Source organism: Antechinus flavipes, chromosome 6, assembly GCF_016432865.1.
Source record: "Antechinus flavipes isolate AdamAnt ecotype Samford, QLD, Australia chromosome 6, AdamAnt_v2, whole genome shotgun sequence".
NCBI classification, from domain to species: Eukaryota; Metazoa; Chordata; class Mammalia; order Dasyuromorphia; family Dasyuridae; genus Antechinus; species Antechinus flavipes.
In genome coordinates this window covers 181,251,277-181,274,735 of record NC_067403.1, presented here as the reverse complement: position 1 = coordinate 181,274,735, position 23,459 = coordinate 181,251,277, and the positions used below count along the sequence as shown (strand labels likewise).

General features: G+C 37.9%; 1 protein-coding gene across 1 annotated transcript in view; it reads right to left on the bottom strand.

The window, feature by feature from the left end:
* PRSS12 (serine protease 12) overlaps positions 1–21,400 on the bottom strand; it is a 96,910-nt gene extending 75,510 nt beyond the window's left edge. The window contains exon 1 of the mRNA XM_051966403.1: positions 20,979–21,400. Coding sequence (XP_051822363.1) covers positions 20,979–21,324 — 346 coding nt within the window. The 5' untranslated portion in view covers positions 21,325–21,400. The remainder of the gene's footprint in view (positions 1–20,978) is intronic.
* Positions 21,401–23,459: the final 2,059 nt, after the last annotated feature.

Here is a 23,459-nt window from a genome sequence, read left to right as displayed (position 1 = left end):
TCTCTGCATCACATTTTGCGAATACTAGCAATATTTCAAACTTCATTATTATTTTATCTCTTATGATGATCTGTGATCAATGATCAATGCTCTTATTATTGTAATTATATTTCAACCATTTACACCTGCACACTTAATTGATAAATGTTGTGTTCTGACTGTTCCAGACTGTTCCCCACCTCTTGCCCTCTCCTTGGGCCTCCTTATTCTCTGAAACACAACAATATTGACATTTTTCATATTGTTCAGTCATTTCAGTCACATCTGACTCTTCATGGCACTACATGGGGATTTCTTGGCTAAGATACTGGAGTGGTTTGCTCTTTCCTTCTCTAGCTTATTTAACAGATGAAAAAAGTAGGCAAATAGGACTAAATGACTTGGCTAAGGTCAAAAGGCTAATAAGTACCTAAAACTTGATTTAAAGTCAGGATGATGAGTCTTCCTGACTCCAAGCCTAGTGCTCTATCCACTGTGCCACCTTGTTCCCTCAATATTGAAATGAGACCAATTAATAACCCTAAAATGCTTCTATGTGTTCAAGTGAAAAAAAGTCAATTGATGCAGTAAAAGTTATCTTAGTTTTATTTTAAGAAATTGCTCTAGTCACCCCAACTTTCAGCAACCAATACCCTGATCAGTCAGCAGACATCAACATTGAGGCACGACCCTCCACCAAGAAAGATTAGGACTTACTGAAGGCTCTGATGATGATTAGTATTTTCAGCACTAAAATATATTTTAATTCATATATGTATATATTTTTAGATATAATGTTATCACTTATTTAATAGATTACAGCATAGTATAAATATAATTTTATATGCATTGAGAAACCAAAAATTTCCTGTGCTTTATTGTGATATTTGCTTTATTGTAGTATCTGAAATCAAATATGCAATATCTCTGGATTATGCCTATACAGTAAAGCATAGATAGTATTAATATGTGGTTTTCTAAGTCAGTATGCAGTCTGCAGGGATCAGGAATTCTTATATCAGATTTACTAGCCCCTGTTTCTATTTGAGTTTCTATACCTGAACCAAAGTATATCTCTTGATTAATTCATCTATAAAATGAGGATAAAGATCTCACTCACCTCTCAGGATTGTTAAGAGGATTGAATAAGTTGATATCTGTAAGATTTGCTCTGTCCATCATAAGCTTCTATATAGATGCTAACAATTATTATTATTATTATTATTATTATTATTATTATTATAAAGTTGGAAGATCATCTAGTTCAATGCCCTCATTTTATGAATGAGGAAACTGAGGTCCAGGGAAGATAATTAACTTTCCTAAATTCACCAAGTAGCAAGTAGCAGGTACAGATCTTGAACTCAGGTCTCCAATTGGCTGGTCTTATGATCTCATCTCTGGGCACATCCTATCCACTTATGTCAGCTGTGTCATTCCCTTCTGAGTCCACTTTATTCATGTCTTTTTATAAAGCCTTCATAGGATAGACTATGATATTACCAGCCTTTTTACTAACATTCATGGATGTCCATACACTGTGCAGGAGAGCTACTCATCATCCTTGCTTCTTTGGCAGTCATATCTACTCTCAGTCTTGTCTTCTCTGCTATCTCCCATGTTCAAGTCAACCTTGTTAAGATGCTGTGGTACATTCTTTCTTTGGATTACTTACAATGTGAGTCTTCTGCGATGGTATTAATCTCTCACTTGTAGCCACAGAGCATCCCCAGGAAAATGATGGTTTGGTGTTAGAGAGCAGTGGAAGAGCCCTGAAAGTCCTTACTTATGAATAAAAAATGATTCAACCCATCTTCATCCTTCTGCTAAATACTGGGTTCAGCTCACTGGACATCTGCAGCCCTATGCATGTATGGATGAAATAGCACAATTGGCTGTCTATCCAACTACATGTCATAACCTGGTCAAGAGCCATCTTCATCCACTTGTTGTTTCCTTTGTAGATTACTAGGCTGATCTCTTTTGAACGACCATGGACCTCAGAGGGGCTATCTATTCTAGATTTCAGTCAGCCAAATAACATTGGCAAAAATAAAGAGCATCTGGAATACTTCTCCATCTATGGTCATCTCACATGTTAATATCAAACAACAACAAAAAAAAAGATCTCCTATGAGATCTGCAACCAACGGTTATTTTGTTCACTCATCCTTTAGGTATTTATATCAAGTTAGGCAAAAAACAGAGGAAATAGTAAAGAATTGAGGAAGCAGCAACAGCACCATTTTTATAATTTAATAGTCTGAAAAGGATTTTAGAGATGTTACCTTGTTTGACCCTTATAACATAGTAGATAAGTAGCTGACCTTGGAATAAGGAGGGTGAAAATTTGAGTTCCTCTGACACAGAGCTGATGGTTGGTGCTCAAAGAGAACCAAAATGATATCACTACATCTAGGTGCAGATACAGTGTATCCAACTGTGGCTGATCAGAACAATACAAGTTCGGAAGACGCTACCATAAGTCAGACACAAATAATCCATATGAACAATTGGAGTGGAGATGGCTTTAAATTTGCACACCTCACATTTCTTTTGATGTACTACAATTCTACTTTACTAATAGAACAAAGCATCTTCTTTGATGAGGGAACACCATACTGGGTGGTATTGTGTCAGTGTTGCCCATATTTCACCATCGACTCCCAAGTTCTTCAGAGAGATCTTGAGTACCCTTACTTTTTCTGACCTCCATGTGAGTGTTTGCCTTGAGTTCTCTGTAAAATAGTCTTTTAGACAAATACACATTTGGCAGTGAAATAATGTGGTCAGCCCTTCAGAGCTGTGCTCTCTGCAGTAGAGTTTGACTCAAGAGAGGATCTCAATGTCTGGTACAACACTTATAGCTCTAGAATCCTGGATTACTACTTTATTCCTGGGGCTCTGGAATTTCTAAGAGTCTAAGACCCCCAGCCAAAGTTGCATGGGATGAGGGAATTTGCAGACCAGAAAAGCTCAGAATGAAATTAAAAGTCTAGACAAAAGGGGGAAAAAAGGTATCCTGGATAAATATACAGTCTCCAGATGCTGTATAAACAAACGCAGAAAAAATTAACAAAGAACCTACATTCTCCTGGGAAGAGATTAAAAAAGCATATACAATCTAAGTATAACATAAAGAGAGGAAAGAGAGAATGCTGGGGGAATCAGCGTATTTTCCTTCAAAACATCTAAATGAAAGAAATAAAATAATATTTTCAAGTTTTTACTTGGTTTCCTATGGTCAAAAGTAATAAAGACTAGAATACTGATTTCACTGATACAGGAACTCCCAAAAGAAGAAACTCTCTTCACCAATGGAGGTCAGCACTCCTCTGCAACTTTTCACCTTAGAAATTTCCCTAAGACTGCTAAGATGAAGTCACTTGTCCACAGCATACTTGTTTCAAAGGAAAGACTAGAACTCAAATCTTGGTTGGAACAGAGGCTATCTGGTCACCACACCATGACTGCTTCTCATGGTTAATAATGCTTAACTATAGAAATGCCAGATGATTCTGAAGATGCAACTATCCTTAGGCTCAAAGACTGTGTGTTCATTCATTCTAAACAAAGCTAAGAGGTTCATAATGCTTCAAATGACTTGAAAAAAAGTATCTTGACCCTAAAACATGTCCTCGGGACTTCTACTTTGAGGTATGAGGGCAGAATTAGAGGCCATAAAACACCCCATGTTTTCCATATCCCAGCAAGAACATTCACAGAAAGGTCAACTCAAGGAAATAGTGGTTTCTTTGACCAAAAAAGCCTCCAAAAAAATTCTCAGAAGGGACAAAAAAATGAGCAGACAAAACAAAAGCTCCAACATAAGTCACTAGAAGATATACAATAAATTAACACTGGTGATGTTCCAGAAACAAATCTCTGACTAATGAAAGACATACCAGCGAGGACAGTAAATACACTGAAAGAAATAAAGGGAGAAATAAAATTAGTGAAGAGGAAACAAGACAAAATAATGACTTAGCTCAACAACCTGGAAAAATCTGTGGAAAATATTTTTTCACGACAATGATTCATGCAGAAATTGTTTTTTTGAAAAACAACACTAGTAGAAACTGCTAAAGAAATCAGCAAAACATGTAGAAAAACAACACAGTTGGACTTCCTGCCAAAATGGCTGCCTAGGAGAAGGCAGGGTACCCAGTTTCCACATGTCTGCTCTGACAAAAACCATTAAGTACACATCAGATTAAATTTTTTAAATCTAATAGAAAACTACAGGAGGTGATGTCTTCTGCTCCTGAACTGAACAAAATGTTAACCAGAAGCCCATTGAAGATAGAAGAGGAAGGTCCTCCAGCAAAGTGAACCTGGCCAGATTCAGGGAAGGTGTAGCTACAAAGGTCCATGTCCAGAGGCAGCAAGAATAGAGGACTGCACTGAGAGATACCATGGGAGTCAGAAAGCCCCAGGTTGGGGATTCCAGAAAACTCAGAATGTGGTAGAAGGTAGCACCCAGCACTCAGCAAGATGATGCAAGGCTCAAAACTGGATATACCAAGGCCAGAGCTTGGGAAGTCCCTAACACTGTACTTAGATGCCAGAGAGTGAACAAGAATTCCATAGGGTGAGACTAAGTAGAAGTTTATTGGGTTGTTCACATGTGTATCGCCCTCACATTAAGATAGTAATAGAAACTGGAGAGGGAGGTGCAGACTTGAGATTTTATCAGTGGAAGGTACACCTAGTATAGAAAAAACCTCCTCTCATGCAGATAAAAAATAAGATTAATTCTAGTGAAATGAAATGGCTTGAATTGTGTGAAGACAAAACAATCGTTTGCAGACTATAGGAAATGAAAAACCAAATGTGACAATTATAATCTCTAATTTAAGTTAAGAGAATGCTCTCTTAAGTGAATTTGCTAGCAGATTGGGCCCTTCTTGAGCCTTTTCCAGCTTGGAAGCACATTTCAGGTCCTGTCCTTATGACTTCAAGGCTGCTTCCACAGTACAATAAAGTAGGGGGTTAAGACTTTGTGTTGGATGGCTCTAAAAACACCTTTCGAATGTTTAATCTGAAGAGCAAAGGAGAGGGATGAAGAGTGGACCTTAGGTCTTTGCTAGTGTAGTGAATTTGTGGGAAATCTGGGCTCTTTTTATAGCTTCTCAAATTGTCTAATCTTAACTCAAAATGTCACTTTATTTTTTTTTAACCGATTAATTCACTCATTAATTTAACCAGTGTTTGTACAGCATCTAGTTCAGCTGGGGCTCCATACTACCTTGTGACCTTCACTAATAAAGAAAACTCCCAAATGTGTAAATTCCCTGCAAATCTCTTCCATTCCACTATGCCTTATACAGTATGTGTCCCCTAACCATTTGTCTTGTCTAGGGCTATGGGAGAATGCCATGTGGATGAGATTATCTTATTGTTCAGATCCTGAGAAAAACAAGAGACTTTTGAGAGATGTCCAATAGCTGGCCAAGTGAAATTTCTACAAAAGTAATAGAAAAGTTCCCATTACCACACATCTGTTAAGCAATAATTACAATTCTTTGTACCCAACACCAGCTGTGAAGGATGACAGGCTGCATTTCTCCATGAATTATGAAATTTCCAAAACCACTTATTGAAAAAAATATAAAAATAATCGAATTTTGAACCTTATGATGAATACTTGGAAGATTTAAATATTGGTTTATATTAGTGCTAATAGTGAAAGAAACAATTTCTATGATGGGGTATGTCACTTTAAACTATATTTAATAGGTAAAAATCCTCATTTTGCCATCATAAAATGGCTATTTTTATTCAACTCATTCAAAGTTTAAAAAAATGAAATTTAATCATATGTGACAGTCACACCATTTCATAAGTATTTCACTGAAGAGACCCCATTTGCTCATAGTGAATTGACTCTTGATTATTCATGAAATGCCTTTACTTCAGAGGTTAAAATGAACTGATAGCTGCCTCATCTTAGGAGAGGCCTTCTCACATGAGTCATCTTAAATATTTAAATTGGGTTTAAGATGTTTATGAATTGTATTCAATATTTCTTTTTTGGCTCTTAGAAAGTACAAGTTAAGAGCCCCAAAGCTCTGCCAGGAACCCCACCCACCCCAATCTCTCTGTCTCTTTCTCTTTCCCTCCCTCCCTTCTTTTCTTCCCCTTCCTCATATCTCTTTTTCTTACATCTCTCCATCTCTCTGTCTCTGTGTCTCTCTCCATCTCTCCCTGCCCACCCCCAGCATAGGGCTTGGCACATAGTAGAAGTTTATTAAATGTTTGTTGACTTTATCTCTCAGTAACCCAGACAGCTCTTTAAGATTGGATTGGTGATATGCTTAGAAAGAAGTTCTCACACTAGGAGTACACTACCTTTTCCTCTCCCTCTTCCTAAATCCTCTCTTTTTCTCTTTCTCTTCACTCACTCTCATCTCTGAGGCTCTCTCTCTGTTGCTATCTCTCTGTCTTTGTGTGTCTCCCTCTCTCCTTCCCTCCCCGCTCTTTCTTTCTTTCTATATGTCTGTCCCTTGTCTCTGTCTCTCTGTTTCTTTCCTCCCTCACCCACTTTGTCACTGTTTCTTTCTGTGTGTCTCTCTTTTTCTCTCTGTATATTCTGTCTCAGTGAGCTCACAAAAGTGAGTTATCACCTTTTTTTTTTTTTTCAGGCAACATCAAGAGATAGATATCCAGCCTTAAACTCTAATGACCTCCAAACCCATATCACCAGTTGCCTTTTAGATATTTCAAATTGCATGTCCTGTAAGAATCTCAAACTCAGTGTATACAAATGAAAACTCATTTTCTTTCTTCACAAACTCATTAGGCATTTGGGGTCCATGCTTTTGCCATGTTATACATATGATTTAAACCTAGAAGGGACCTTAGAGTTATCTCATGCAATTCCCTCCTTTGATATATAGAGAAACTGAGAATCAGGGAAAGTGCCTAATTTAAGGTAATACAGATGGTATGAAGCACAGTAAAGATTTGAGGAGAGGTCTTTGTAAACCCCCAACTGAACCTAATGTTTTGCAAATACTGGTTGAATTAATGAATTGCTAGGAAAAAAAACTTCAACATTTCAAGTTAAAGTTGTAAAAGAGCCTAGCTTTCCCACATACCTATCCACCTAGCAAAGCTCAAATATGAAGTCTTTCCTGATCCCCTGAACAAAATCAAAACACTGAAAAAATAAAAAATCATGAGGCATTTACTACCAAAAACAGTTGACCTTGGGGAAAGGAAAAAGAGAAACAATTTAAGAACTTTTATCCAACTTTTTGAAAACTATAACCAAACCAAAATACCACATTTCAAGAAATCATTAAAGAAAACAAACCAGACATATTATTAGAACTGGAGGCCAAAGTGGAAATAAAAGCCACTGGTCATCCCTGAAAGAAACTCCAAACTGAAAACACCCCAGAAGATCATAGCCAAAATCCAGAGGTTCCAGGTCCAAGAAAAAGTAGTGTAAGCAGCCAAGAAGAGAATATAAGTACTAATGAACCACAGATAGGATCATTAAAAATGACTAGTATAAAACTAGTATAAAGGATCAAACGATTTATATAATGACATTCTGAAAGAAAAACTATAAAGACTTACAACCAAGAATAACTTTCCCTTTCAGCATAATCTCACAGGCGGAATTGGATTTATATTCAAAGGAAGGACCTCCAGATCTTCCTGATTAAAAGATTAGAGCTCACAGAGCCTTTGAAACACAAATACAGACAGAAAAACCTAGAAAGGTAAGCACATTTTAGAAATTAGAAATAGTTAAATGATGATGAAATACTTATTTTCTGAAGGGTGGGGGGAAAAGAAAAAAGTCTCACTTCAGAAACCTATAGTCAACAAAGGTCATGGAGTTAAGAAATTCAATCAAAATTACTAGGGTTGTTTTTGTTCTGTTTTATTGTTTTAAAGACAGTAATGAAAAGGGAGTGAAAGTAATATGTTGAGGGAGAAATGACAGAGAAGGGGAGTAAATTGTTATTTGGCATAATTGAGATATATGAGAGGAAAAGCATATAAACATAGAGGAAGGAGTAGAGAACATGCATCTCATTAGTTTCACTCTTATTTAAACTAAGTAAAAACAGATTGAAGATGCACAGTTTGGTATAGAAATATATTAAAAATCAATAGGAAACCATGAAGAGGGAGAAGGTAGTTTATGAAGATGATACATACAGGAAGGACATAGTCACAACCAAAACAAATTCCATTATCAAATGTGGATCGTAAATGATAGAGTAAAAGGGGGAGAGAGGAGATGGCAGAGTCAGTGATAAGCAATCCAGGCAGGGGAAGAGAATAGCAGGAGAACTAAGCAAGCTGCATGGAACACATTCCTTTTTTTCATTTCTTCTTCCTTCTTTGTAAAGAGGGGGACAATTGGCAAAAGAGGAAAAATATAATAAGATATAATGACAGAAAATACATAATTAATAATTATAATCATGAAATGAATGGGATTGATTTACCCATAAAATAGAGGAGGATAGTAGGAAAAAATAAAACAAAAAATTCAATAATTGTGTTATTTATAAGAAACACACACAGAAACAAAAAACATAAAGATTCACAGAGTCAAAATGAAGGTCTAGAGCAGAATTTATTATGCCTTACATGAACTTTTAAAAACAGAAATAGTGATTGTGTTCTCAGACAAGGCATGAGTAAAAAACAGATACTATTAAAGGTGATAATTAGGGAAACCACTATCCTTATACTATCTTTAGACAATAAAATAATTATCTATCTATCTATCTATCTATTGGCACTGAATAGCATAGAATCTATTTAAAGGAAAAGCTAATTGAATTATCGGGAGAAATAGAGAACAAAATCATAATAATTTGGAATGTGGACACTTCAGACCTGGATAAATCTAACAAAAAAAGTAAGAAAGAAGTGGAGAACTTGAATGTAATCTTAGAAAAGTTAAATATCATAGATCTCTGGTGATCATTGAATATAAACAGAAAGGAAAATTCCATTTCTTAGCCCTTTGGAGCATCTTTGGGAAAAATAAATAAATACAAATTCATAAAAACCTCATAAATAAATGAAGTAAAGCAGAAATATTTTAATAATTGGAAAGATATTAGCAATTCATGATTAGATTTTGCTGGTGTAATAAAAACAATGATATTATTTCGATTAATTTACAGATTTGGTCAAATCACCAAAGTTTACATTATAAAATTATAAAAATAGTAACAAAATTAATCTAGGATAACAGTCAAAGTCTAAAAGGGATAATGAGGGGAAAAAATCCAAAACAAAGTGACAGTGGTACCAAATCCCAAACCAGATTATAAGTTAGAAATCATCAAAAATATTTGGTACTACTTAAAAATCAGGAAAGTAGATTACTAGAAAGATTAGTAATACAAGAAGCAATCAAACATGGAAGCACAGTGTTCAAGAAGAACTACAATTACCAGGTTAAGGACTCACTACCATACAAAAAGTACTAAGAAAACTAGAAAGTATTCTGACAGAAAATTGGTTTTAGATTAATGTTTCATATCATATTTTATAATATTTTTCAAGTGGATATATGATCTACATATAAAAAGTCATATCATTAACAAATTAGAATAGAAAAGAAAAAATACCATCCACAGTGTTAGATATTGGAAGAGTTATTGATAAAGCAAGGGACCGAAAAGGTCACAGTAGATAAAATGGATAATTTTGATCACATGAAATTGAAAAGTTTTTTAATAAATAAAATCAAGATAGTTAGAATTAGCAAGGAATTGTAGCATAATATTCTCAACAATAACAATACAGTAAAGTAGGGAATTAGGACTTAAAAGCATATCTTTCTCCTAATGATCTGTACCTAGAATATATAAAGGTTACAGCTTGCAGTGATTGTTAATAGTGCAGTTTTTGCAGTCCTAATGTTTTTCTTTTCTTTTTTAAAAAATTATTTCTTCTTTTCTTCTTTTTAATTTTTTAAGTCCTGATATTTTTCAGGAAAAAATTGCATAGAAACAAAGTTGAAATTCCCATTATGCTCAAATTGTTTCTTAATCACATTGAAATAATCTCATTTTCATAACCTATGTTAGAGCAGAATTGGCCTACTGTTTATTGGTGGAGTTGTGAAGTGGTTTCCCATTCTTAAATGTCACTGAAACTGTGAATATCTGGTGACCCACTGAAACCACTGCTAGATTTATACTCCAAAGAGATCAAAGAGGGAAATGACTCTTATGTAAAACATATTTATAACAGGTTTTTGTTGTAACCAAGAAGTGCAAACACAGTATATGCCCATCGACTGTCAAATGGCAGAACAAATTATGATACATAAATGTAATGGAATACTGTCGCTCCATAAGAAATTATATAAGGGATAGATTCAGAGAAACTTGGGAAAACTTCTATGTACTGATTCCAAGGAAAGTAAGCAAAACCAGGAGAATCATTATACAAAGATATCGACTACAAAGAAAAAATAATTTTAAAAGACTTAAAAGTTCTGATGAATACAGTAACTGAAAATTACTCCAAAAGATTGAGAAGAAAGCATAATCCCAGATATCACAGCAGAGAGGTAATAGGCTAGAGGTATAATACAGGACATATTTGGAGGAGCCATGACCAATGTATGAATTTGTTTTGTTTGACTATACTTAAGCATTTCAAAAGAGGGCTTGGAGAGGGGGGTTTAGGAGAAGAATTATGGGGTAGAGTTGAGGGTTTGTAATAGTAATGCAAAAAAGGGAAAAAATAAAGAAACATTAATAAAACATTTTTAAAATACACAAGACAACAGAAGTAAGAAGGAATATAGACAAATTGACAGTAATAGTCAATTTAATATATATCTCAAAAAATAAGATCTATGTAATTGAGAGTCACAGTTTCAGTTGCAATCACTTTTTTTTCTGGTCTTCTTTGTATATGGAAAAGGTCATATCTGTTGATATTTGTCAAGTTCATGATTGGGGGGGGGGGGGTTGGGGAGATAGTGGCAAAGCTAATTGAATTGCCAAGGATGAGATCAGCATTGCTTATCTCCCTGACTGGCAATGCTGTACTCACAGAGCAGATGGAAACACCCACTCAGAAGCTGTCTTGCTCTAACAGGAGCAATTCTTAAATTCATTCTGATTTCTTATTCCCTGTTGTAAGAAGCATCCAGTAAAATGGGGAGGGAAACCCAAAAGGCAGAAGGATTTCAGATGCATTAAGAATGAGTTGGGCTGGTACAGTTTATTAGGTATTTTCAGATTCCCAAGACCATTTGCTGAATGGCCATGACTCATCAAGAGACAGCATATATCAGGCAAGAGATCCCAAATGACACCCTGTGTAGTCCCAATGTTTTCCATTCATTTATATGTCGCTTAAAATAAACTACTCACCACCCCCCACCCTCCCACCCCTATCAAAAGGGACAAGATAAGAATAGAGTTCATGGCTTAGTTGTCCATTTCAGAATGAAAATTCTGTGACAGAGGATCAAAACCCGTCAATGTTCATAGCTATGGGAGTTCAAGGCCATAGAAGCTATGACATACTCTGTTTCCATCCTAGGCTAATTTTCCCCTTCTTGATCATAAACTGGTGCCCCTTCCTTTTATCCCCACCATACTGGTGCCAGACTTAGTATGGACAGAAATTGGCTTGGGCCACTGAAACTCAGAACTCTTCATATATCACAATTTATTCAATTTATTCAGCTATTCTCCAATCAATGGGCATCCATTCAGTTTCCAGTTTCTGGCCATTACAAAGAGGGCTGGCTCAGAACGCCTGAACTCAAAAAATATACCAATCTCAGCCTCCTCAGTAACTGGAATTACAAGCATGTACCACTGAGAGTCTGGCTCACTGAGATATTTTGACTTCAAATCCAGGACTCTTTCCTTTCCACTGGACCTCCCTCCTTGTAGCAGAGACACAAGTTTTGATACTGGGATCTCAAAAAAACAAAACAAAACTGAGCAACTAAATTCATGACATATGGTAGGTGTTTAACAAATTCTTGTTGAGTGCCTGCCTGCCTGCCTGCCTGTAAAGGTAAGGAAGATGTAGCATATTTCCCAAGGTTGTATCTCTACTATCCCTAACTAGATAGAAATAGATTCAACAACAACAAAAAATAAGCATCAATAACACTTATAAAAGAGCAGCTAGGTGACATAGTGGATAGAGTAGCAGGCCTGAAGTTAAAAAGGCATCTTCATGAGTTCAAACGTAGCCTTAGACACTTCCTACCTGTGTGATCTTGGCCAATTAACCAAGTTTGCCTCAGTTTGCTCACCTGTCAAATTAGCTGCAGAAGAAAATGACAAAACACTCCAATATCTTTGCCAAGAAAATCCCAAATGATTACTCCTGCATTAATTTGATGTATATTAAAAAAAAAGTATATAACAACTTTGCAGTTTCATATACAAATACCTTTTTTTGCTTTTTGTATACTGTTCATATTGGTTAATGATATCTAAAATTCATAATTAAAAACATTTTAAAAGAAATAAAACTGACAAGAATAGAGTTTAATTAGAAAGAGGAAATATGCTGGTCATGTCATAAGACCAACATGCACCATCCTAGGGACCTATGAAATGTGAAATCACCTGGAAGACAGAACCTAGTACCAGAAACATAAGGTGGATCAGTACAGTTGAAGCTGTCCTAGTGTTATGAATCAATAATTAGATAGGCTCTGATTTATATAAGCCTAGGTAACTAAACAATCTTTGTTTCTTTCTAGTCAACAATTCCTGATTGATTCTTCCTTCGCTTCAAGCTGGTCAATGCCCAGAATCCAAAGTGTTTTTTATATGCCAATGGCCTTAGCAATAGGCAAGAATTAAGAATTTTGTAAAATCTGTAGAGAGAACAGAAAGTTCAGTACCTGTTTTGAGAAGCAGGGAACCTCAGTTCAAATTCCATTGTGATGTATTATGTCATTTAACCACTTTGGATCTCAGTTTTATCATATTTAAAATGAGATGTTTGAATTCATAACCTGTAAATCTGTGTGATCTCATGAACACCTACAACATAGAGACAAGATGGAACAGGAAGGAAGTGGGGGAAGCAGAGGTCAGGCCAAACCTCTGGGTCAACTGGGTCATTAAAAACCATTTCAGACAAGAGATGGACTTCCAAAAGCACAGCTTGTCAATGGTAGGCCTGTTCCAGATGTCTTCTTTTTATATCAAAATGCAAATGTTTACAGTTCCTGAAACTGCTGTTTACTTCAGTATTAAGCTTCTTTTTTAGCAGTACCATATGGCTCACAAAGCACCGTCTCCACAACAGCCCAACTGGCAGTCCCAGTATCATTATTCCAATCTACAGATGAGTAAAACTGAAGCTCAAAAAGATAAATAAATACCATATTATAATTCAAAGCTGGGTCTCCAAACTCCAAGCCCAATGTGCTCAAAAATCGTCCATTCAATATACTCAGCATGGATTAGCACACTAAGTCAAAAATATGAATGATTCTTTTGGGGAAAAATCTTAAATATTACAGAGCAATAACATTTATTCTGTCACAGCTATGTACATAGTGGAGTTTTCTTTCATTGTTTCTCTCTCTAGTGTGATGGAAAGAGTGGTGAATTTGGAACAAGTAAAACTTGTATTCAAATTCTGTCTCTGACACTAGCTGGGCGATCTTGGGGAATTTTGGACTTCAGTTCCTTCCTCTATAAAATTAGGGAACTGGACTTGATGGCACCTGAAGTCCCTTCCAGCACTATATCTATGATCTTCTGACTCCAACATTTCTTTCTTTGTGTGTCTCTCCCTCTATCTCTATCTTTCTGTGAGTATCTCTCTCTGTCTCTCAGACTCTCTGTCTCTGTCTCTATGTCTCTCCTTTCTTCCTTCCTTCCCTCTCTCTCTCTCTCTCCCCCACTCCTCCTCCTTAGCTTCAAAATATATATCATTACTAGCAGCCTCCTAGATAGCTCCATTTTTTTTTTTTAGAGAGGAAACTTTTTTTTTTTAAATCATAACTTTTTATTGCCAGAACATATGCCTGGGCAATTTTTTACAACGTTATCCCTTGCACTCACTTCTGTTCCGACTTTTCCCTTTTCTCCCTCCACCCCCTCCCCCAGATGGCAAGCAGTCCTTTACATGTTAAATATGTTATAGTATATCCTAGATACAATATACGTGTGCAGAACTCAACAGTTATCTTGTTTCACAGGAAGAATTAGATTCAGAAGGTAAAAATAACCTGGGAAGAAAAACAAAAATGCAAACAGTTCACACTCATTTCCCAGTATTCCTTCTCTGGGTGTAGCTGTGGATAGCTCCATCTTAAATTCAAACTCAGTACATTCAAGAAAGAATTCACCAATTTCTACAAAATTCATTGTTCATCTAAATGAATCTTTTTCTGTTAAGAGTGTCACTATTCTAACAGTCCCCCAAATTCAAAACCTTAGCACCATCCTTGAATCTTTATGTTCTCTCACCCTCCATATCTTTTCAGCTCGCAAATTTTGTCTTATTTGTCCATTTGTCCTCCATTTCTTTCTCTTTGCTTAGAAAGCTAATACTTTTGGTCAGGATCTCCATCACCTAATATGTATCCTTTCACAGTATATTCCTCTCTGGCTTCTCTGCCTCTAGCTTCTTCCCTTTATATTCCATTCTCCACAAAGCTGCCCAAATAACTCCCCTAAAGGCTCATGTTAATCCCTAGCCCCCAGATCTTCAAGGACTTACTGTTGCCTCTAGGATAAAAATCAAACTTCTCAGCCTGGCATTTAAAGCCCTCCACACTTGAGCTCTGACCTACTTTTTCTGACTTAACATTTAATCTCCTTCAAAGTCTCTACATTCCAGTGAAATTATATGACTTTGGCATCGCAGTTTACCACATTTAAGTTTTTGCAAAAGTTGTTCTCTATGCCTGGAATACACTCTTTTTCCACCTTTACTTCTTAGAATCCATCCCTGGCTTCCTTCTAGAAGGAAGTTCTCAGTTCAGATATCAACTTTACCTAAGATCTTTCATGATCCTCTTCTTTGTTATAGTGCTCTCTCCATCCTCAAATTACTTTATATATCCTTATCTTTGTATGTGTTATAGTCTTCCTCACCACCAGTAGAATGTAATCATGTTTCCTTTTATTAAATTATTTTTTTCAAACAAAGATTTTTCTTTCCCTTTCAATTCTTTCCCATCCCCAACAAACTGAGAGAGGAGAAAAAAAACATAATCCCCTGTTATGGAAACACATATAACCAAATAAAACAAATTCCCATAGTGGCCTTTCTTAAAAACTACATCTTAATCAGCACTCTGAGTCTAATTGCAAGGTGAGTAGTTTGTTTCATCACAAGCTTCTGGGAACATGATTGGTCATTGAGTTGTTTAGAGTTCCTAAGTCTTTGAAACTTGCTTATCTTTCCAGTATTGTTGTTATTGTACAAATTGTTCTTCTGGTTCTGCTTATTTCACTGTACATCACTTCTTACTGTTCCCAGGCTTCTTACAGCATAATTATATTCCATCATATTCATAGAATGCAAGCTTCTTGAGGGCAAGGACTCTGTAATGCCAGAGAAACTAAGGCAAGATAGAGATTGGTTTTTAATCTTTTTTTAATGTGGAAAGTTTTTTTAAGCTAGCTGACTGAATGGAACTCATGTTCAAAAGTCATTTGGCACTGAGGAACAGAAGCAGGGAATTTTAATAGCTAAGTAGGGTTTGCAAACAGAATAACCTGAGTATACAATCTTATAGGGGAAACAATGGCAGATAAGTGTGGGTGAAGACACTGAAAGGACGTGCAGGCCATAATTCCAGAAGAGGACCATAATTTAATCCTGCCAGGATAAGAGTCAATATAAGATAATGCACCTAGATTTTAAATGATACAATGAAATATAAAGTGGCTAGAGCTTCAAGATTTTTCCTGACTCAATTTTCCCAGTCCTAATAGCAAGGAAGGGGGATGGCCATAATAATTTTATTCAGGGCATAACAATTCCTTAAATCAGCTATTTATGTGTATTCAGACCATTTACTTTTTTTTTCTGATTTCTTCTACTATATTTACTTCTTTTTTTTTTACATGACTTTCTCAAATTTGAAAGATTTTTCTTTTTTTTATTTTTATTTAATGATTACTTTATATTGACAACATTATCCCTTGCACTCGTTTCTTTTCCGATTTTTTCTCCCTCCCTCCCTCCACCCCCTCCCCTAGATGGCAAGCAGTCCTTTATATGTTGGATATGTTGCAGTATATCCTAGATACAATATATGTTTGCAGAACCGAACAGTTCTCTTGTTGCATAGGGAGAATTGGATTCAGAAGGTATAAATAACCCGGGAAGAAAAACAAAAATGCAGATAGTTCACATTTGTTTCCCAGTGTTCTTTCTTTGGGTGTAGCTGCTTTTGTCCGTCATTTATCAATTGAAACTCAATTAGGTCTATTTGTCAAAGAAATCCACTTCCATCAAAATATGTCCTCATACAATATCGTTGTCAAAGTGTATAATGATCTCCTGGTTCTGCTCATTTCACTTAGCATCAGTTCATGTAAGTCTCGCCAGTCCTCTCTGTATTCATCCTGCTGGTCATTTCTTTTTTTTTTTTTTTTTTTAATTTTTTATTTAATAATTACATTATATTGACACTCATTTCTGTTCCGATTTTTTTTTCCCCTCCCTCCCTCCACCCCCTCCCCTAGATGGCAAGCAGTCCTTTATATGTTGGATATGTTGCAGTATATCCTAGATACAATATATGTTTGCAGAACCGAACAGTTCTCTTGTTGCGTAGGGAGAATTGGATTCAGAAGGTATAAATAATCCGGGAAGAAAAACAAAAATGCAGATAGTTCACATTCGTTTCCCAGTGTTCTTTCTTTGGGTGTAGCTGCTTTTGTCCGTCATTTATCAATTGAAACTCAGGTCTATTTGTCAAAGAAATCCACTTCCATCAAAATATGTCCTCATACAATATCGTTGTCGAAGTGTATAATGATCTCCTGGTTCTGCTCATTTCACTTAGCATCAGTTCATGTAAGTCTCGCCAGTCCTCTCTGTATTCATCCTGCTGGTCATTTCTTACAGAACAATAATATTCCATAACATTCATATACCACAATTTACCCAGTCATTCTCCAATTGATGGGCATCCATTCATTTTCCAGTTTCTAGCCACTACAAACAGGGCTGCTACAAACATTTTGGCACATACAGGTCCCTTTCCCTTCTTTAGTATTTCTTTGGGATATAAGCCCAATAGAAACACTGCTGGATCAAAGGGTATGCACAATTTGATATTTTTTTGGGCATAATTCCAGATTGCTCTCCAGAATGGTTGGATTCGTTCACAACTCCACCAACAATGCATTAGTGTCCCAGTTTTCCCGCATCCCCTCCAACATTCATCATTATTTTTTCCTGTCATCTTAGCCAATCTGACAGGTGTGTAGTGGTATCTCAGAGTTGTCTTAATTTGCATTTCTCTGATCAATAATGATTTGGAACACTCTTTCATATGAGTGGTAATAGTTTCAATTTCATCCTCTGAAAATTGTCTGTTCATATCCTTTGACCATTTATCAATTGGAGAATGGCTTGATTTCTTATAAATTTGAGTCAGTTCTCTATATATTTTAGAAATGAGGCCTTTATCAGAACCTTTAACTCTGAAGATGTTTTCCCAGTTTGTTGCCTCCCTTCTAATCTTGTTTGCATTAGTTTTGTTTGTACAAAGGCTTTTTAATTTGATGTAATCAAAATTTTCTATTTTGTGATCAGTAATGGTCTCTAGTTCATCTTTGGTCACAGATTTCTTTCTCCTCCACAAGTCTGAGAGATAAACTATTCTATGTTCCTCTAATTTATTTATAATCTCGTTTTTTATGCCTAGGTCATGGACCCATTTTGATCTTATCTTAGACCATTTACTTTTAAAGCAAAGGTCAAATTTAATACAAAACATGAGGAAATAATGATTCAGAAAAAGGATTACAATGAAATAATACTCATTCCTGATGTATTTAAACAAGTTATTAATAACAAAACATAGTAAAGGGGGACAAAAAGTAAAAATTACATAATACCAATTATAGAGAAATTTAACTAATATACATCAATTGCCATAATAGAGGCCAAAAAGATCCTAAAATATGCCTTAGCCAGCACATACTTGAATTACTCTCCAATTAAAAGAAACAGTCACTAAATAGAGAGAGAATAAGAGAGAGAGAGAGAAATGGTGTTCAAAGAAAATACCTATTTAGGACTTAATCCATTTTTAAAAAGCTTAGGAAGGATGATGAAAGCAATTCTAATTACGTATATAAGCTCATTTGTAAAATTTTATCCTGGAAAATGGATGATCAGGACAAATATCAGAACAGAGAGAAGCAATAGAGGTTGAGGTTAGAAGCAGATATTTAAAAGCTTGGCAGGACCCAGCTTGGTCAAAGTTAACAAGGTTGGGGTATTCTGTCAATCAATGATATTGCTAGAACTTGATTGGGATCAAGGTTCAGGCTCCTTTCATGGGTTTCACGTCAGTTTTAGGACAGAGAATCCCCAATATATATATATTCCTTTCCCTAATTTTTATCCCTCCAAATGTCATCTCTTTCTTTTGACTTTGCCTTCTCACCTTCATTATGGCATAGAGAATGGATTGGATTTTGAAGGGGTCTTAATAATAGTGGTGGTGGTGGTGGTATTCAGCTGTTGTTACTGGTGTTACTCTATGTGAGAATTTTAATACTGAAGTCATAGATATGCCTTATAGTAAATAGCAAGGAAATTCTAGAGCTCCCAGCTGGGGCCAGCTCCAGGCCACTACAAGCCCATCAACATTCTTGCCATGGAATACAAAAGTATAGAGATGACTTCATTCCCAGGAAGAAGAAATCTTTGGTCTTAACCCTGCTACCACTTCCCTATAGTCCAAAAGACTCCATCGACCAAAAGCAGAGATAAAAGGCACTTGGGCAGAACACCTGACAAACTGAGCTAGCCTTAAAGGGGGACAAAAAGAGGTATACCTCAGGTGCCAAATAAAAGAAAATGGATTACCATCCTATTCCTTCTTCCTATCAGTGGGCAAGAAAGGCAATCAAATGTAAAAGAGAAAGTTAAGCGCCCAAAAAAGAAAATGGGGCCTTTCTTTCAGTAATTGTATAATAATACTGAGATAAGTAACATTTACATAGCTCTTAAACATTTGGAAGGAATATATATATATATATATATATATATATATATATATATATGTTATTTTGGCTTCACTACAGATATCTCACAATTAACAGGGTAATGGTTCTTCAAGCTTCTTTGTTCAGGGTCTGCCTTCTGGCTGACATCATAGACATGGTAACTGTACTGACATTCAAAGGGAAATAAAGAAATTGAGCTTCCCAATTTATAATAAGAGTAATTAAGTGATTGGTCCTGGAACACACAGCTAGTATCAGAGGCCAGTTTTGAGCTCAAAGTCTTCCAAATTCTAAGTTCAGTATTCTAAGTCAAGTGAATAGCCCAGGGACACACAGCTGTCAAGTATCTGAGGCAGAATTTCTGATTATTCCTCATTTCAGGTTTGATCCTGTAATCCACTAGACATGCCTGTGCAGACATTCTAATATTTAAAAGGAAGTGAGAGACCATAAGGCCCAACCCTCACATTTTAAAGGAGTAAATCCGTGGGGAGAAAGAGATGAAATTACTTGGGCAAAGTCATACAGTTAGTTTCAAAGTTACACGATATTCTAAAAAAAATTAAAATCATTGAGAGAACCCTGGTGTGAAAAAAAAATTGCCATAAAATCCCACATCTAAGAGGTGGAGTTCAAGGTGGGGCTGGGGGTATCATGTTTTTGGTTTTGTTTTGTTGCTGTACTTGTTTAACATGAAAAGTAACTGGAAACTAGTCTTTACTGAGTGCTAAGCTGATCTTTCCCATCAATGTTGCCCAATGGTAGATTAAAATGAAAGTAAATAGGTAGGTATCTAATACAACTAGATTCTCCCATACCTACAAGGACTTATAGTTTGTTCACAAAGGATTTTCTTTGGGCTTCCTTTGTTCTTACTCTAGTGAAGAAACAGATCGATTGCCTCCAGTACTTTGGCTGGAATAAGATGTTGGCTCAGCTAAGGGGCTTTCTAGGATCCTAAGCAAGGAGGAAATGCCTCTGTCTCATTCTTGAACTGAACTAGGACCAACTACTGGGATTCTGGGCAAGAAATCTCACCAGGATAAAGAATGTTATTCTTCCTAAAAGCAATGAACAAGAAGGTCAGATGGAAGAAGGGATTTGAGTTATGAAAAAAACATAAAATGCCACTGCTGAATAAAGTCTTTGGAAAAACTCTCCCATTAAACATCAACTCTCAGCCAACAGAGCATCCCAGCGTTGCCACAGACAGCGCCAAGCACAGAGCCCTCCCACCTTTTCAGCCAGTTCTGATACTCTAAGCAATCTCACAATCCACATCTCTCTTGCTCAGTTACACAACCAATATACCTGACAATTCAGACAGTGGAGCAGTTGCAACATACACACAGGAAATCACTGAAAGTCCTATCTGGAAGAATCAGGTGTGTTTTGGAAGAGAAAATTAAGATTCGAAAGTGACTGACTGAGTCCCAAAGTAAAACAGTTTGGCACAGTGGAAAATTCACTAGGTAGCAAGCAGGGAATCTCAGGACCTAAGTTTGAATCTTGACTTGGCTATTCTGTGGTAGCTTGGATAAATCTTTTCCCTCATCGGGCCTTAGTCTCCTTAGCTGAAAAACTGAGAGGGAGGGATAGAAGTGGGATGGGAGGAAGAGAGGATAACTATATGTTTCTCCAGGTCTGGGTCTTTCCAGGACTCCAGGAAGTTATCTCCATCCCCAACTACGCCAGCCCACCACATTTACCTTATCCACACACGTGCTCACCTGTCCACACTCCCACACGTGCTCACCTGTCCACACTCACATCCTGATCCCAGACTCGGATTCGGAGTGTACTCACCGTGTCTGCAGTCGCATCGGCCTCGAGGGTCTCCAGGGAAGCAACACTGTCCGTCTTCTGCACCCACGTCCGGGCTTTTGCCGGAGAAGCGGTGTTGCCCTAGGCCGAGGACTGGGGAGGAGAGCAGCTGCAGAGGCGCGGAGGCAGGGGATTGGCGGCGTTGGAAGGGCAAACTGGGCGGCCGTCGAGCCGCTCCAAGCCCCAACGATATGGAGCCAGAGGCCCGGGGGAGCGCAATAGGGAGCGGGGACCGGCGCAGCCCGGGGGACTTCGGGCTCCTTTCCACGCCGCTCACTCCGAGGAGCGTCCCCAGCATCAGAACTACCACGAAGGTGCTGACATTCATGGTGCCCGCAGGTCCCGCCACCGCCGCCGCAGCAGCAGCTTCGACCTCTGAGCCATTCTACTCAGCTCAGAAACTGAGATGCGGAGGGAGGGAGGCGGGCCGGCCAAACGAGGGGAGGGGGCGGGGCCTCCCCATCCCGGGAATGCCCCGCCTTCTCCCCCCTCCCGGCAGGACCCTAGATATGGGCGGAGACTTCGGGTAGCTGGCAAGGAGGGGGCGGTGCCGTAGAACTGGGAGGTGGGCTTGGGGCAGGACGGCCAGGTATTAGGAGGGGCTGCCACCTGGCGGGGCAAGAGCCGCCGCACAACTAGGACCTCACCCCCTCTTAACCCCCTCGTCAATCACTGGGCGCGGGGCCCCTCGGGGCACCCAAGCGCTGGGGTCCAGTCCCGCTCAGCTGGGACAGAACCCATAGGAAGAGTAGCTGTCGACCCGGAATCACCTAGAGCCAACAGGGTAATAGGGTGCAGAGGCTAAGAACCCTAGCGGGGGAGGCAGAGCATCTGGGTCTAGTCAAGCTCTGCTTAAAAAAAAAAAATTTTAAACTACTTTTAATCTCTCATTGCCTCAGTTTCCTTCTTCGTAAAACAGGAGGAGAGCTGTGTCACAACCATGATCATTCCTGAAAGGAAATTGGATTCTGAATAACTGAAAAACCAAAATGATCCGGGGAACAGATAAATGAAATATATCTCTTTCCACTTCTCAGAGAGATGAGGCGGGAGATCGGGGTAGTGATGAGGTAAGGGGTGTGGGGGGAGGGGAGTGGAAACTACAAAGGGAAAACTTCACACACAGTCGGAAGGCGGTAGCTGAATGAGTTCTTTTTGTTTAACTGGTTTTCTTTGTTAAAGCGTGTGTACACAGATCAGATTCTGATGAAAAATAGTAAAGGTTATCAGTAAAATTTCCTTCTCTTCTTCGGAATTCCCTCCGAACGTACCATCCGCAAACTCTATGGCTTTCTCTAAGAACTCTGAAATTTGAATAATTAAATCAATTGCACTATTGTCTGGGGAAAGAATTTGTCCAAGAATCTCACTGCCCGCCACATATATTGTTCCACTGGCCATCACTATGACTATGCAGACAGAAACATCCTTCGGGAACCACAGACTCCTTTCTCTAGATGTCTCCACTAGAAAGTAAACTCTTCTAAGGGAGAGACAGCTTGCTTTTATTATTGAACCCTTAGCATTCAGCAGTGTTTGGGACATAGTAAACCCTTATAAATGGTTTTCCTTCATCCCCACCAAGCTCTTCCACTATCCCCAACCACACCATCATTTTGACACTTTACCACGGACCCCAAAATTGGGCTTCCCTGCCTGAATCCCAGGACTGACACAGGGTTCATTATGGCTCTCTTTTGTTTCTTTCCTTGTTGCACTATTTACAGATGAAGTGGAGCCAAAGGTGAGTACATCCTCCCTTCCAAACCAGGACTCCAAGTTCCCACATGCTAGAGGAGGTTGAAGGCAATCCCAAATTAGCCATGGGGGATGGGCACCCCTGGAGAAGGAGCAGCTGTTGAGTTTGCTGCTTCCTTCCTAGCCTCCCACTCTACACCCAGTGTCCTAGGTAAACAACAACTGTTTGGTTATTAGGGGGATTCAATGAGCCATTACTAGTACCAAGTCTTTTCTCTGTCCTGAGCAGACTGTGGCCATTTTTCTATCCCCAAGAAAATACTATTCATAACATCTTCTCCTAGATCTTCTCATTAAGACGGTGGTGTGAAAAGTATCAGGGAGACCTGATTGTCCCACTTTTACTCCAAGAGATGCCAAAAAATCCCATTCTTAAAAACAACCAAAAAAGCCTGAAAAATCATCAGGAAACTCCTAGATCCATCCCAGGATTGGACTTAAAGGGATCCAAAAAGCATCTGACTGTCCTACTTTTCCTTCAAGAGATGCCAAAAGATCCAAGACTTAAAAGCAACCCTAAAAGTCTACAAATCATCAGGAAACTCCTGGATCTAGCCCAGGATTGGACTTAAAGGGATCCAAATGCATCTGATGTTAAAAGAAAGGTCCTGTGAGTGCAGCCAACATTAGCACAGGTTAGCAGCCTGGAAGTACATGATAGCAACCAAAATGGGGAAGCTTTGGCAGTGCCTGGACCAGAGAAGC